At 42.5% G+C, this 17,076-nt stretch overlaps 1 protein-coding gene across 3 annotated transcripts in view; it reads left to right on the plus strand.

The window, feature by feature from the left end:
* Positions 1–15,747, plus strand: part of CCNY (cyclin Y) — a 256,010-nt gene extending 240,263 nt beyond the window's left edge. For all 3 annotated transcript variants that reach the window (XM_054716657.1, XM_054716658.1, XM_054716659.1), the window contains 2 exons: positions 10,213–10,375; positions 14,833–15,747. In XM_054716657.1, the coding sequence (XP_054572632.1) occupies positions 10,213–10,375; positions 14,833–14,949 (280 nt within the window). In that variant the 3' untranslated portion in view covers positions 14,950–15,747. The remainder of the gene's footprint in view (positions 1–10,212; positions 10,376–14,832) is intronic.
* Positions 15,748–17,076: the final 1,329 nt, after the last annotated feature.

Genomic DNA, 17,076 nt, shown 5'->3' on the forward strand with positions numbered 1-17,076 from the left:
GGTAAGGACTGCTAGAGGAGACCTGCAGGCCTATTCCCTGGGATATCTGGGTCTGGATTCAGAGCCTCTTAGGAGGAAGGAGCTGTTTTAGAAAACAATCAGGATGAACTACTTACAGTTGCTTATAGTTTATAGTAACTTTTGACACTGCTCATGCTAAAATTTTTCTCACATTATTTGTTTGGCTTTCTTGAGGAAGCTTTAAGCTGGAGGAGGTTCCAAGCTGTATCCCAATCCACAGCCATTTTCCTGGACCAAATAATCCTGGGGATGCAGGATCTTCACAGTGCCTATGACTACTACTTTGTGGGGTATCACATGGATTTCTCACCAGGTTGGGGTACCCGTGCCTTGTTTACTGACTTTCTGGGCACCCCATTTTATGACTCCTGTGAAGCATGCTTGTTATGTTCTTTGGGTCTTTTGTTGCAGAGCTCATTCCTGCTACTGACATATGGAACTCCTTCCTGTGTCTGTAATTCTCTATTATAAAAATTAAGAAAAGTATAAAGAAGCCTTTGATAGTAATAAAAATAAAATTCTTGATTATATTTCAAATGGGAACAACTACAAAAAGAATTGTCATTCAGACCATAAAGGAGAAGGACATTTGGGTGCAAGGTGTAAGAAATGCTGACTTTATTGGTGGTGGTTCTCTCATCAACTGCCTGACACCATGTCACACTGAAATGCACACCACAGGGATCATGATCATCAAGGTTGTCTCTTCTCCTTTGTGTAAAGTGGATAATGTACAACCAGTGACTTGGTGTGGGTGGCCGTACTGAGGTTCTACAAGAGCAGGTAGAAAGGGATTCCCCACCATGAGCAGTTGTATCTATTTAAGTCAAAGAGGAAAATACCTCCTGAAGTCAGTGTAAGTCTCAAATCTTCTCATCATTTATATCCTGTTTCTGTAAGGAAATGAGATACAAATGCAAATTACAAATACCACAGAAACGTTAAAATAACAGGGAGCAGAGAAAAATGAAGAATGAAGAGTCTTAGGGGTTGGGAGGTGATTCTTTTAACATGAGAGCTGAGAGAACACGTTCATATAAGTAAGTATATAAATTTCCAAGGCTTATTGTAATAGTGTCATTCCAGTGAGTCTTTTAATGCTTTTAAAATTATATGTTAAAATCACATAGTCATCTATCAGTAAAAATTACTTAAATGAGCCTTCCAATTTCTTCAGTTTGTTAAAAGCAGAAATTGGAAACCACCTAAGGTTTCAGCCTGTCATTAGAGTTATTTACTCTTTTAACACCAAAAATTGGAATAAGTCCCTTTACTTGCCTTCTCAGAGGTTCTTCACCTTGGAACAACGAACTTGGTAAGGTAGGTGACTGGTATTCCTTCCCCTCCCAGAGTGGGAGAAGAGTAACAAGGAAAGAGAACCTGTACCCTCGGTGTATCCTTGGGCAAGTCGGTTTTAAGAGAGAGAAATGAAAGTTACTGATCTAGGAATCTGTTCCCTAATGCTGTTGGGTTCCTAGGCTTGCTTAGAGAAAGCCTCTGAGTGCTCTAAGGCCGTGGTCGGCAAACTGCGGCTCGCGAGCCGCATGCGGCTCTTTGGCCCCTTGAGTGTGGCTCTTCCACAAAATACCACGGCCTGGGCGAGTCTATTTTGAAGAAGTGGCATTAGAAGTTTAAGTTTAAAAAATTTGGCTCTCAAAAGAAATTTCAATCGTACTGTTGATATTTGGCTCTGTTGACTAATGGGTTTGCCGACCACTGCTCTAAGGGAAAGCATATTCCAGTATGAAGACCAGTGTCCCTCTGAGCCCTGTAACACAGCGGTCGCCAACCTTTTGGACCTCACGGGCCACCAGTGGTCCACAGACCACCGGTTGGCGACCGCTACTGTAACAGATACCCAGTGTTCTGAACTGAATTATGTTCCCTCAAAATTTATATATGGAAGATCTAACCCCCTGTGCCTCAGAATGTAACTGTATTTGGAGATTAGGTTTTTAAAGAGGTAATTAAGTTAAAATGGGTCATTAGGTTTGGCTCTAATCCATTATGACTAGAGTCAGACAACATGGTAGAATGACAGCCATATGAGGACACAGGGAGAAGATGGCCATCTGCAAGCCATGGAGAGAGGCCTCAGAAGAAACCAAACCTACTGGCACCTTGATCTTGGACTTTCAGCCTCCAGAATTGTGAGAAAATACATTTCTGTTGTTTAAGCCATCTAGTCTGTGGCATTTTATTATGGCAGCCCAGAGACTAACATAGATTTTAGTACTGGGAATGGGAGTGCTGCTGTAGTAAATACCTAGGGATACGGAAGCAGCTTTTGAACAGAATAGTGGGAGAAGAGTTTTGAGGCTCATAATGGAAAAACCATAGATTGCCTGAAAGAGATGATTAGTAGAAATAGTGTTAAAGGCAATTCTGGTGAGGACCCAGCAAGAAAAGAGTGGAATTGTAGAGGAGACTTCTGTAATCTTGGAGTTTACATAAGCAGAATGTCACTAGAAACATGAATATTAAAGCTACTTGTGAAATGAGACCTCAGAGATGAGGAATATGCTATTGGACATTGGAGGATAGGTGATCCTTGCTGTAAAGTGGCAAAAAAGGTGGCCAAATTTTTTAATGTTTTGTGGAAAGTAGAGTATTTATTTATTAATTATATTTGTATTGATTTCAGAGAGAAAGGGAGAGAGAGAGAGAAACATCAATCATGAAAGGGAATCATTGACCAGCTGCCTCTTGCATGCCCCCTACTGGGGATCGAGCCCACAACCTGGGCATGTGGCTGGAATCGAACGTGACCTCTTGGTTCATAGGTCAATGCTCAACCACTGAGCCATGCAGGCTGGGCATTTATTTTTTTTAATATATTTTTTTCAATTACAGTTGACATACAGTATTAGTTTTAGGTGTACAACATATTGATTAGTTATTTGTGTAACTTATGAAAAGATCACCCCAATATGTTTAGTACCCATCTGGCACAATACATAATTATTACAATAGTATCTATATTCTATATATATAAAAGCCAAGCGACCAGAACGATGGGTCACTATGATGCGCACTGCAGCCAGCATATCGGCCCGATGGGGATGGGGCCAGCTGGCCAACCTCCTGGAACCTCTGCCCCTGGCCAGCTGACCCCGATCAGGGCGGGCAGGCTGGACCCCACCTGTGCACGAATTCATGCACCAGGCCTCTAGTTGACTATACTGTATTCCCTATGCTGTATTTTACATTTCGTGACTGTTTTTATTATTGGAAATTTGTACTACTTAATCCTTTCACCTTTTTCACCCAACCCCTCAACCCACTCCCATTTGGCAACCATCAGTTTGTTTTATGTATCTATGAGTTTGTTTCTGTTTTGGTTAATTAATTTTGATTTTTAGATCCCACATACAAGTGAAACCATATGATATCAGTCTTTCTCTGATTCACTTATTTCACTTAGCATAAAAAGCTCTATGTCCATCCATTGCAACTGGTAGGATTTATTTTATCACTGAGTAACATTCCATTGTGTATATGCACTACACCTTCTTTATCCATTCATCTGCCAATGGACATTTAGGTTGCTTCCTTATCTTGGCTATTGTAAACAATGCGTTAGTGAACATATGGATGCATATATACTAGGTTGTACCAGTTAATGCGGATTTTTTTCAATAGATGGAGTTACACATATGTTGATATAGATGTGATTTGATATGTATGTTATTTTGTTATATTGACAAGTTTTAAAACTCCATATGTCAAATTTGCTGAAGGTGTTAACATCATAGATATTTTTACACTTAAAAATGTTGAATTTCGTGTTCAAAAAAAGAGCATTTGCTGGAAGTTATAATTCATTACTTTATTTTGAAAAAAAGTACTGCTGAATACTTCGGGAAGCTTATGGTGAACATGCTCCATCTCAAGATACTTGTGAATGCTGGTTTAAATGCTTTAAAAGTGATGATTTCTATGTGAAAGACAAAGAACGTCCAGGTCAACCGAAAAAGTTTGAAGACAATTACAGGCATTATTGGATGAAGATGCGTGTCAAATTCAAAAACAACTTGCAGAAAGATTAAACATTGCTCAGCAAACAATTTCCAATGGTTTACAAGCAATGGGAAAGATTTTAAAGGAAGGAAAATGGGTGCCACATCAACTGAATGAAGGACAAATGGAAAACGGAAAGTCATCAGTAAAATGTTGTTTCAACGGCACAAAAGAAAGTCAATTGTGACTGGCGATGAAAAGTGGATTTATTTTGAGAATCCCAAATGCACAAAATCATGGGTTGATCCAGGTCAACCATCAACATTGACTGCAAGGCCAAATCGATTCGGAAAGAAGACAATGCTCTGCGTTTGGTGGGATCAGGAAGGTGTGGTGTATTATGAGCTTCTAAAACCAGGTGAAACCTTTAATACAGATCGCTACTGACAACAAATAATCAATTTGAACCACGCTTTGATCGTGAAATGATCGTGAAATGTTCCAGAAGACACGGCAAAGTAATTTTGCCTCATGATGACGCACCATCACACACTTCAAAACCAGTTAAAGACACGTTAAAAGATCTTGCCTGGGAAGTATTAACCCACCCGCCTTATTCACCAGACCTTGCTCCTTCAGATTACCACTTGTTCCGATTGGTGGCACACACACTTTCTGAGCAGCACTTCAAAATGTACGAAGAAGTGGAAAATTGGGTCTCTGAATGGTTTACCTCAAAACAAGAAAAGTTCTTTGGGACGGTATCCACAAATTACCTGAAAGATGGGGAAATGTGTAGCTAGCAATAGACATTACTTCGCATAAAGCACTTTTAATGTTTCTCTTGAAATTACCGTGTTTTCTTTTATTACAAAATCCGCATTATTAACTGGTACACCTAGTATTTTTAAATGTTTTTTTGTTTTCTTTGGATAAATACTCAGAATTGGAATTGCTGGGTCTTTCAATGTTGTTATAGCCTTTGTTTTAAAGTCTACATATGTTGTATGTGTTGCTCCTTCAGCTTTTTTCAGATTTCTATTTGCATAAAATACCTTTTCCTTCTCTTTACTTAAGTCTGTGTGTCTTTCCATTTGAAGTGAGTCTGTTATAGATAGAATAGAATATATATGGGTATTGCTTTCTTATCTATTTAGCCAATGCTGTCTTTTGATATGAGCATTTAATCCATTAACATGTAAAAACTTCTGATATGTATATAGTGATTGCCATTTTATTATTGATATTTTTTATCTTTTTTTTCTCCTTAAAGAAGTCCTTTTAACATTTCTTGTTTGTTTGTTTGCTTACATATATTTTTATTAATTTCAGAGAGGGGAAGAGGGAATCACTGATTGTCTTCCTCTTGCATGCCCCCCAGCAGATATCAAGCCCACAACCCAGGCATGATCCCTGACCGAGAATCAAACTGTGACCCTATAGTTCATAGATCAATGCTCAATTCTAGTTCATAGGTTGATGCTCAACCACTGAGCCATGCCTGCTGGGACCTTTAACATCTATAATAATAAAAGCATAATATGCTAATTAGATTGGACGTTTTTCTAGACGACCTTCCTGACAAAGTTGGGGCTGCAAGGGAAGCCCAGGTCCCGGGTGCCAGAGGGAAGCCAGTGCCGGCAGCTGGGGGAAGAAAGGCCTACTCCATGAATTTTGTGTATTGGGCTTCTAGTCCTGTCTAATAAAAGAGTAATATGCAAATTGACCATACTTCCACTACACCTACAAGCCACGCCCACAAGCTCATCAGGATCGAGTATGCAAATAAACCCAACCAAGATGGCTGGGGCCACGGAGAGCAGGAGGGAGGCTTGGGTTTCCCCAGCAATGGAGGAAGCCAAGCTTTCCGCCTGCCCTTGCCGGCCTAGGCCTCCACTCCAGGCTACAAAGTTTCAATTATAGAAGATAAATAAATCCCAACAGAAATGGCTGCCGCCACGGAGCGAGCAGAAGGCTTGGCTCCGCTCCTGGCTACAAAGTTTCAATTGTAGAAGATAAATAAATCCCAGATATCAGGGCCTCCACTTGGGTCGCCGGGGGGGGCATGGCTGGCCTGCAAACCACCATAGGCCCCTCGCCCAGGCCACCCCACGCCCCAAGGGAACCCCCACCCTGATCCGGGACACCTTTCAGGGCAAACCAGCAGGCCCCCACCCATGCACCAGGCCTCTATCCTATCTAATAAAAGAGTAATATGCAGATTGATCATCACTGCAACACACAATATAGCTGCCCCCATGTGGTCAAAGATCCTGCCCCCATGTGGACACAAGATGGCCACCACAAGATGGCCACCACAAGATGGCCAGCAGGGGAGGGCAGTTGGGAGGGACCAGGCCTGCAAGGGAGGGCAGTTAGGCATCAATCAGGCTGGCAGGGGAGTGATTAGGGCGTGATCAGGCTGGCAGGCAGAAGCAGTTAGGGGCAATCAGGAAGGCAAGCAGGCGAGCAGTTGGGAGCCAGCAGTCCTGGATTGTGAGAGGGATCCCAGATTGGAGAGGGTGCAGGCTGGGCTGAGGGACACCCCCCCACCCATGCACGAATTTTGTGCACTGGGCCTCTAGTTTCTTATAATACTGGCTTGGTAGTAATGAACTCCTTGGTAGAGTATTCTTGGTTGTAGGTCCTTGTTTTTCATTTCTTTTAATATTTCTTACCACTCCCTTCTGGTTTGCAAAGTTTCTGTGGAAAAGTCAGCTGACAGTCTTATGGGAGCTTCCTTGTAAGTAGCTAACTGTCTTTCTCCTACTGCTTTTAAGATTCTTTGTCTTTAACCTTTGCCATTTTAATTTTTAAAAAATCTTTATTGTTGAAAGTATTATATATGTCCCTCTTTCCCCCCCCCCCCCCCCATTGAGCTCTTCTAGCCTGCCCCTACCCCTGCCCCAGGCCTTGACCACCCTATTGTCAGTGACACCATGGGTTATATGCATATATACATACAAGTTCTTTGGTTAATCTCCTCCCACCCACCTACCCTTCCCTGCCTTCCCTGTGAGATTCAACAGTCTGTTCTGTCCTTCTGTGTCTCTAGATCTATTTTCATCAGTTTATTTTATTCATTAGATTCTATGTATGAGTGAGATCATGTTATGTTTATCTTTCTCTGACTAGCTTATTTCGCTTAGCATAATACTCTCCAGGTCCATCCATGCTGTTGCAAATGGTAAGAATTCTTTTTTTTTTTTTTCCAGTTGCATAGTATAGTATTTCATTGTGTAAATGTACCACATGCCATTTTAATTATGATGTGTCTTGCTGTGGGTCTTTTTTGGTTCGTCTTGATTGGGACTGCACTTCCAGGACTTGTGTAGCTTTTTCCTTTACTAGATTAGGGAAGTTTTCAGTCATTATTTCTTCACCTTGCTCTCTCTCTTCTTCTAGTATTCTTATGATGCAGATGTTGTTACACTTTTCCCAAAGGTTCCTTAAAGTATCCTTATTTTTTTTTAATTCCTTTTTAATTTTGCTGCTCTCATTGGATATTTTCTGCTGCCTTATCTTCCAAATTGCTGATTTAATCCTCTGCTTCCTCTAATTGGCTATTGATTCCTTCTAGTATATTCTCCACTTCAGATAGAGTGTTCTTTATTTCTGACTGGTTCTTTTTTATGCTTACTATCTCTTTGTTGGAAGTTCTCACTGAACTCATCTGTTTTTTTCCTAACTTCCTTGAGAATCCTTATAACCATAGTTTTGAACTCTGTATTTGGTAGATTGATCACCTTCATTTCATGTAATTCTTTTTTGGTTGTTTTTTTCCCCCCTCTGTTCTTTCATTTGGGGCATGTTTTTTAATCTTTACATTTTGGCTGCCTCTCTGTTTTTGTTTCTTTGTATTTGGTAGATCTGCTATATCTCCCAGTATTGGTAGAGTTGCCTTATGTAATAGGTATCTTGTGGAGCTTAGTAGCACAGCTCCCTGATCACCTGAGTTAGGTACTCCAGGAATATCTCTTTTGTGGGTTATGTGTGCCCTCCTGTCATAGTTAAGTCTTGATTGTTGCTGACCTGTTTGTGGATGGAGTTGACCCTCAGGCTGGCTATTAGGATTGACCCTGACCACAGTGTATGAGCTGCTGTGTGTGAGAAGTGGAATTACCCTTAGCAGGGTCTGGTGCCTGCAGAGATAGCCCTTTGGATGTGCTAATTGGGTCATGCTCTGATGTGTGTGTTGTTTCTGGGGCCTCTTGGGAGGGACTTTGGTGCAGGTCAATGTCAGAAGGTACCCATGTCCATCTCTGGGCTACCTGTTTGGAGCTACAAAATGATCTACAGGTAGCTTCAAACAGGCACCTGCCTCTGTGGCTGGGGTGCATATGGGAGGGGCCAAGCTGCATTCCAAAGTTTGCTTCTATCAGCACCAAGTTTGAGGGCAGGTCAGCAAAAGGCCCAAAGCACCCCAAAATTGGTCTCCACCTTTCAGCTGCCCACTAGGTTCAATCACTGAAAGAACTTGTGGTGGTACAAGTTGTGTGAGATAGGATCTCAGTGGGTCATCAGATAGGGGTGAGTGGTGTTCACCAGGTTGATAGAGATTCAAACTCAGTGCCAGTGTTGGGTTCCAAGCTACCCAGCAAAGGTCTAGTGTACACCAAGGCTAGGCAACAACCGCCTGGGCCCTTGGGAACCTTTGTGGTGGGAGGGGTCTCAGCCTCAGGCTGAGGTCAGCAGAGTTCATCAGGCTCAAACAGATAAAGATTTAGATATGTGGAGGGAGGACTCTGCACAGGAATGGTAGCACTGGTTGAGGCATGTGGGAAACATGGCCCTTGCAAGGTGCAAACTCAGCAAGGTGCGACCTCAGATTCCCTCCAAGAAAGTCTGCACCACAGGCCCAGGTTGGCTGCAGCCAGCTGACTCCTCCACAGGGCCGGAGCTCAGCAGGGCAGGGCCACAGGCATTTGGGAGGGTGGGGCTATTGCATTATTTCAAGCTGCTGCCGTATGGAGGGGAAATAGGGCGTCTGTGGATGATGTGGAAGAGGAGACTTGGTGGATGTCCCTTCAGCCCTCTTCTCGAAGCCATACAACCCAGTCTCTGCCTAGATGAGTCCCATTCACTCTGAGCCACTGCCCTCCCTCCTGTCAGAGCCCAGGGTGAGGTGGCTGTGAACGAGATTTTATGCATTGGCCCTTTAAGAGGGCACCTGAGTTTTTAGCCAACTCCTGTCTCTCCTTGGCAGACAGAATCCTCACAGGTTTTGCCAGCCAGATGCTGTGTGGACTTCTTTTCCCCAGTACTGGTTGGTGCTCAGTTTTGGGGAGTGCAGCATGGGATTGAGACCCTTCACTCCTCAGGGGGGACCTTTGAAGCTGTGATATATCTGGATTTTCAGCTGCCACACATGAGTGCAGGGCCAGCCATGCCTCCATACTTTCTACCAGTCTAGATGTGGCTTCTTCTGTAAATCATTGATTATAAGACTTTTGTTCAGCTAGTGTTCAATTGGTTATTCAGGTTGATTGTTCTATATTTTAGTTGTAAATCCAGTTTGGTCCTGGGAGGAGGTGAGTGTAACTTCTACCTCCTCTGCCTCCATCTTTAATCCATCGAAATTCTTGTTTTATTAAGATGTTATCTAGGTTCCAGTATTTCACAGATCTTTTATTAAATCTCATTTAAATGAGGCATGAATAAATGTCATTTAAAGTAAAAATCATCCTGGCCAGTGTGGCTCAGTGGGTGGAGCGTTGTCCTATGCACTGCAAGGTCACTTCCTTCTCTCCTTTGCCTGAGGAACCTCTACCGCAGCTCTTCCACTCTCTTGTTAAATAGGCGGGTAAAGGGCATTGAGGAAGGGCGTCCACTTTGTCTAGCAGAGGCCTTTCCTCTAGGCTGTGGTCTTGGTTGCTCTCTAGACTCCACTTGACAGCTCTTGACTGCTCCATCTGCCCCGTGTCTAAGCTGATGATGCATGCTGAGATTTGCACCCAGAGCCTGGTATGTGTGTGTTAGGTCTCAGTGAAAGAAATTACCCTGAAGTAATCACCCCAATTAATCAGGCCTTATCCTTGTGGGCACCTAATTCAGTGGATTTGGCTTCTAATACCAATTTGGTGGTTAAACTGCAACTCTGGTGTCCAACCAGGTAATTAATTACATGGCTTTTCTTCCTGAGGATGCACTTTTCTGGAGTCTTGCAGCTTGCCTTGGCAGGCCATACAGCCTACGATGGCAGCTAAAAGTGTGCTATTTTTGTCTTTGCAGGAATGAGCTAGAGCGACAGTTTCTTGAATTGCTCCAGTTCAACATCAATGTTCCTTCCAGTGTTTATGCCAAGTATTATTTTGATCTTCGTTCTCTGGCAGAAGCAAATAACCTGAGCTTTCCTTTGGAGCCCCTGAGCAGGGAAAGGGCTCACAAGCTTGAGGTAATGTATTTTAACATACTGCTTTTGGGTTCACTATTGTTGACTCATCTGGGTGCCATGGAAGGGTAAAGGGTGTAATTACAATGCTGATTTCTCCCACTGTGTTGTTATGAAATAAGGGCAAGATACCCTGGATATAGAGGTTGTCAGTTAATTTAATGATAATTTGTACAACCTTATATTTTCAATAACCTTAATATCAGTTTTTTTATGCACATTGATTCTATTTTTTAAATCAAAGATTTTTTAAGTTTCAGTTTTTAAAAAATAAGTCCACAAAAAAAGATTTCCCAGCATACACTTTTATAAGGAAAAAGATACCAGAAGGCCCTAATTATTAGGAATCCAAAAATGATTGATTCTGCTTTTTAGTTTTTCAAATTATTTTCCTCATAGCCCAGTTAGAGTTAGGGCTAGCCCCTTTGGCCTTGGTCTGGGTTTAAGGCCTACATTGTTAAGTTGTATGAATTTTGTGTCTTGTATACTTACATGGAGCTTAGCTCCATATTTGCACCTAGGTCTTGACCCACTGTTCCAGAGCAGTGTGTGGAGGCCCTCTGCATTTCCATCTCGAGGCGCCATATTGGTCTCATTCTGCTTTGACCAAAGTAGTAGACGGTATAGTCATATCTCAAGATTGGTGAGACCCAAGAGGTCCATACCTCATTTTCCGTCCTGGGTGAAACATCCTCCCCTGGCCAGTCCTGGTCACGATGGCCAGAGTGATGGTCTAACAGGGTTAACAGCTGTGAATAAAATAAGGTCTAGAGGTGGGAGGGAGAGAGTTTGGATTAAGCTGTGGATTTCAAATTTAAGAAAGCAAAAACTTAATATAAAAATTTTAAAAAGTAAATAATGCTATTTCCAAAAAGGAAACATAATAAAACTAAATTTGGAAAAGACTGGATGCATAGCACTGGTTTTAAAATAAAAATCCAGGGAGGTTTTCAGAACTTGGTCACTTTTCTGTCATTATGTACCAGCCTTTAGAGTGAAACTGCTCATTAAATCTTCCATTTCTCTTGTATTCAAGAGCATAAGATAGGAAACCCTTCCTCTGAAGGACTTGCTCCAAGGCACATACTGTCAAACCTTCACAAGCACATGAAATAGATTTTGGTATCAGGGTGAACATGAACGCTGTTTCAGTATGCGCAGTGGTCCTCATACCCCTCACGTGCTGAGATGGGCTCAGTCACTCCTTCAGTGCCAAGGTGAGGAGGAGAGCTTGGAGTTCCTGGGAGCCACTCAACCCCGAAGGAAAGCAGAACTGTGGTTCTCTGAGTGAGAATATTTAATGGTTCAGGTCAGTTAAATGGGGAGCACCCAGACTGGCTGAGACTGGGGGAGTCGTGCGTACTCCTTTTCATTCCATTCACTTATCTGAGTGGAAAGAGGGAGAACTCACCTGCTCCTGGTGTGCCATGCCAAGTGCCCCATGGGCAGGAGGAAGGCCAGTAATCTGACAAAATGTTCCCTCTCTCTGCTCCTGATACACAGACCTTCCCCTCCTCCGTAGGGCTAGACAGAAGTGCTCTCTGGGAAAGCAGATGGCACCCCTTTGAAATAATTTCTTAGGAATGTGGTTTCATTGTTTTCCAGACCCCAGCATTTCTGTTAGTCCATTTGGTTAGCAAACTTGAACCCCATAATGGAAAGCAGACTGAGACCTCAGAGGAGATGCCATAACCTGAAGTTTTGTGCCTGTTTAGATGTCCCACCAGCTGGTTATTTTGATATGTTGGTTGCAGCGTAGAGTGTAGAAATAGGAGAGCATCAAGAACCAGGGCAAATGCAAAGTGGTCTTTTCATTAGTAGGTCATTTCTCTCTGAAATAAATTAGTATCCCTCTATGCATCTGGAGGATGTGATTAAATATAGTATCAGTTTGCATAATAAAATCTAGAATGAAATAGTACATTGCTAATTTGTTATGATAATTGCATTCAGACTCATGCTGTTGGTGAGCTGAGAAACAACAAATAAAACAATAATGAAAATAATTTGCTTTAAAAAATGGTTGTTCAAATGCCCTTAAGGAATCTGATTTTCTCTTCTTTAAACATGCCACATATATTTCACATATGAAACATTTCAAATGAATTCTCAATATTGCAGCCCACTTGCTACCCTAATCCATCTCTCATTTGGAGGAAGACATGCTTTACTCCTGTCTCTCCTCAGTCCCTCCTCCATGCTGCCAATGGAGTTGCTTTTCTAAAATGCAGTTGTACTAGGTTGTGGAACATGAATTCTTTTTTTTTCTTTTTCTTTTTTTCATTAATCCTCACCTGAAGATATTTTTCCATTGATTTCCAGAGAGAGTGGAAGGGAGAGGTAGAGACAGAGAGAGAGAAACATCAATGTGAGAGAGACATCGATTGGTTGCTTCCCACACACGCCCCAACCAGGACCAGGAATTGAGCCTGCAACATGCCCTTGATGGAATTGAACCCAGGACCCTTCAGTCTGCAAGCCGATGCACTGAGCCAGACCGGCTAGGGCTGGAATGTAAATTCTTAAAATCGCTGGCAGTTTTGCACCGCCACAGAATAACACCTGAGCCAGCCAGTGTGTGAGCAGCCATGTCAGCCTGTCAGTCAGCTCTGCTCTCTCCATCCCCTGCTGCCTGCTGGTTGCCTTCCCCAAGCTTCAGCGGCTTCTCTCCATGCCATCACACTGCCTTGCTGAAAATGCCAGATCCCTCCTGATAAATTCCTCTTCCCCTCCAAGCACAGCCCTTGAAGCCTAGGTCTGATGTCTATTACCAGTCATGAGTGTCCCTTCAGGGATTCCCCAAAATAGGATAAATTGCTTAGTCCCTCTATTTTTAGTACTTTGACCATTCCTTTGTTATGTCCATGCCTCTGTTATGTGTTATGTTGAGTGGAACTTACATATCCATTCGACACATATTTACTCAGGGCCTTCTGATACCAGGTGCTGGTTATAGCTCTGCCCTGAGAATGGTCATGAACAAAGCTCATAGAGCCTGCTCTTACAGTTTGCGTTCTGCTGGGAGGAGACAGTGAACAATAAACATAATAAATAAATAACATTTGAAATAATTAATATGTTAGAACAGGGGTGGGGAATCTTTTTTTCTGCCAAGGAGCATTTGGATATTTATAACATGATTTGCAGGCCATGCAAAATTATCAACTTAAAAATTAGCCTGCTGTATTTGGTCAAACATTTAATTAATTCACCCCTAATGACTTGGCAGGGCCAGATCAAATGATTTTGTGGGTCTTATAGCTGGATTTTCTGCACCCCTGTGTTAGAAGATTAGTTATAAAGAAAGAGGAGAACAGGGTAGGGGTTCCGTAGTCAGAGCCTCATTGAGTAGATGATGTTTGTACAAAGACTTGACTTCGCAGACACTTCCAGGCTGAGGGAGGAGCTGGTGCAGTGCCTGTGGTGGAAGCCAGTGGGGAGCCAGGGGGCAGGGTAGGCAAAGTGACTCAAAGCTTTGGGGAATGTATCAGGGAGAGAAGGGCAAGCAGGGAGACCAACTTCAAAGATTATTCTGCAGTCCTAGCAAGAGCCAGTTGGATCTGATCAGGACACAGGGTGAGAAGTGGATGGCTGCTTTTGTGCTTTTCCCTTGACTATGACTTCCTGGTGGATGGACACTGTCTGTCCCCCTAACCCTGGCACAGTCCCCAGCCTTTCTCTGAATTGTGTAGAAGTTAAAAGACCTCATCTTTGCTTAGCAATGTCACCCTCACCCCTGGATCATCGTACAGGTGGCAGGGGAATGTGTTTGAAACAAGCCCCCTGGGTGGTATGAGCCCTTTCAAGAGCTATGACTGGACTTCAGCCCCAATGTAGGCCTGGCCCTGCTTTTAGCTGCAGCCCTCTGCCTAGAGTCCCCCTGCCCTCATCAACAAAATGAAGACAATGTTGGTTATCTCTGCATCCCATGTTTCTGTGCCCCGTCTGGCTCCCTCCTGCAGCAGTGGTCCAGAGATGACTCCCTTCTGCTCTGACTTGGTCTCTAATTAATGATCATGGCAAACTACTGCGCTCCTCATGTACACATCCAGCATGGAGCTCCAGTGCTTCACAGCCACCCTGTGAGGAGGGCGCTGTGATGGCCCCACTTGCAGACAAGGATGCTAAGGACTTAAATGGGGGCACATACCAGGTCACACAGCCCTAAGAGGGGAACCAGCATTGAACCTGGATCTGACTGATCCTAGGCTACTGTACTAGTAAGCACTTTGGAAACAGAGACTGTGTCTACACTTCCTGCGTATCCCGCCCTGTGACGTAGGTCTTTGCTGTGGAATGTGAACCACGTAGGGCAGGGCCTCTTCCTGGGTTTTTGTTCATGAGTGTCCTCGGTACCTAGAAGGATGCTGCTCAAGCAGTGTTTGTGTCTGGTGAGTGAGTGAAGGAGGGAACTTCCAGGGTCCAGCCCTGACCTGATTTGTCTCTCTTCTGCCCCTCAGGCCATCTCTCGCCTCTGTGAGGACAAGTACAAGGACCTGAGGAGACCCACGAGGAAGCGGTCAGCAAGTGCTGACAATCTGACTCTGCCTAGGTGGTCCCCGGCCATCATCTCCTAACTGTGGGCGTCCCCACTGGAGGCTGTACCATCCCTCAGTTTCTCCTTCAGTTTGAGAAAAGACAGACTTGGGGTGGTTTTGTTTTTGATTCCCTTTTTTTGTTTTGTTAAAGTCATAGCTCCATCAGGCTGCCTGGATGACTGCCTTTGAGCTGTGTGGTCCACATGCAGCAAGGCTTTGAGGGAAGCAAAATCAGTATTCTGGAAATCCTGTTTCACACCTTGCCCTGTTATCATCAACAGCACTTCTTTCTTGAAAGATAAAGACTCCAATCCTGGAGGAGGAAGTAAAGGGAAAGGAAAGTTGTGTAGAGGCAGGAAAAATGGCTAATTGACATGGCCATTTCTTAAGTCCCCCATCTGGTCGGTAGATGAATATGACGGAAAACACAACAGTAGTTAACACAGTTAGATGTGCATTAAAGACAAGAGTGCCGCCTTTATCACCTCCGTCTGGATCAGTCTGTTCTTTAAGACTTCTTGCATCCCTTCCAGCTGCTTTTTGGGAATTTGGGGGATTTTTGTCGGTTTTTATTCTGTTTTGGTTTTGGCCCCACAGAGCAGAGAATATAGTTTGTACCATGGCACAGACATCCAAATAAATAGTACTGGTTGTTTCTCTCTGCACTATTCCTGCGAGCTGTCTCCTGAGCTTTCTTCCTCACAAGTGGAATGCACTTGTTACATTTCTCTACCACTTTATTTTATACACTTTTTCTTCAACAATGGCAAAATTAACTTGACAATAGTGCTGAACCAAAAGTATCCCTTTCCTTCTTTATTCCTAACCTTCCCCCCCCCCCAAAAAAAAAAAAATTCTAGGTAACATGGGTGCTTGTGCCTTCCAATTTTCATGCAGTTGTTTGTTTGTTTTTTCAATCTGACCTGAAGTTGTAGTTATAAATCAGTCACACCTCATGGGCCAGGGAAACAACGTGCAGTAGAAGCTATCCTTGGTTGAGATTTTTTCCCAGACTGCTTGGTGTTTGCCTGAAGTTATTGAGTAGGAGCCATTTCTTTGTACTCCCTGCCCAGTTTGTTCCTCTACTTCCGCATCCATTGTTGCAAGCAATATTCTTACCAATTTTTATATGTTTATTTTAAATCAAAGTTAGTCTATTTGTATAAATTTTTTTAAAAATTTAAAATTAGAAAATGGGGATGGGGTGGGTAGTCCAGTGGGAAGATTATTGGAGGGCAAAATGTTACTATTTGCTGAGATATTTTTCACAGAATGATTGAATAAAAAAAACCACAACACTTGCATTTTCATTGTGGGTGCTTAGAGAAGTTACACAAAATTCAAACTGTGAAGGTTTATGCTTCATTACTTATGACGTACTTTTTTGTTTTCTGACTATCCCTCATTTCTTTAGATAAGAATCTTTTATATCAAAAGGGTTAATGATCAAATATCAAAGAGTAAATTTGTTATTAAGTCTAAGAATCTGAGTCCATGAAGCATATAATGCTTTGGGTTTTTGCATATTTTCTTGGGTCACAATGACAAGAGGGTCTAACTTGTTTCCTTTCTCAAGTCTCTGAGGCAAATGGCAGCAGATACTCTGTTTCACCTTCCTTCTATGTGAGTTTGGAAAACTTTGGAATCTTATATTATTAGTCTTGAATACCCTTTGGAAATGAAAGGAATTCAGAAAGTTGAAATCCCAAGAACACCAAGCTGAAAGTACTAGTCAGGTTTCAATTAAATTTGTGTCATGGGTAAACATAACTGGGCCAGAGATATTGTCAAGTTCTTTCTGACTTAACTTTCAAAAACAAGCAAGCAGAAAAGGAAAAGTTAATTATTTTTCCATTGTAATTGTATTGATATACTTTGTATGGGTCCAAAATCAGCTTCTCTCTTCAAGTAAGAGTCTGATTTAGAAGTTTAGAGATCTAAAAATAGAGAAAATAATCGTTTTATATTCCCTATTCTATAGAGCTTAAAAGGGACATATTTTCTTAGCTGAATATGAATACCTCTCAAGCATAAATTAGTTTCTCTCATGTAAAGTACCTTATTTTACCAATCCATTTCAAGAAAGAGGTTCTGCTGCCTTTAAAGCAGAAATCTTATTTTTATCCCTTTTATTTGAATGAGATTTGAAAATTGAATTATGTAAAT

Source organism: Eptesicus fuscus, chromosome 5, assembly GCF_027574615.1.
Source record: "Eptesicus fuscus isolate TK198812 chromosome 5, DD_ASM_mEF_20220401, whole genome shotgun sequence".
In the NCBI taxonomy this organism is placed as follows: Eukaryota; Metazoa; Chordata; class Mammalia; order Chiroptera; family Vespertilionidae; genus Eptesicus; species Eptesicus fuscus.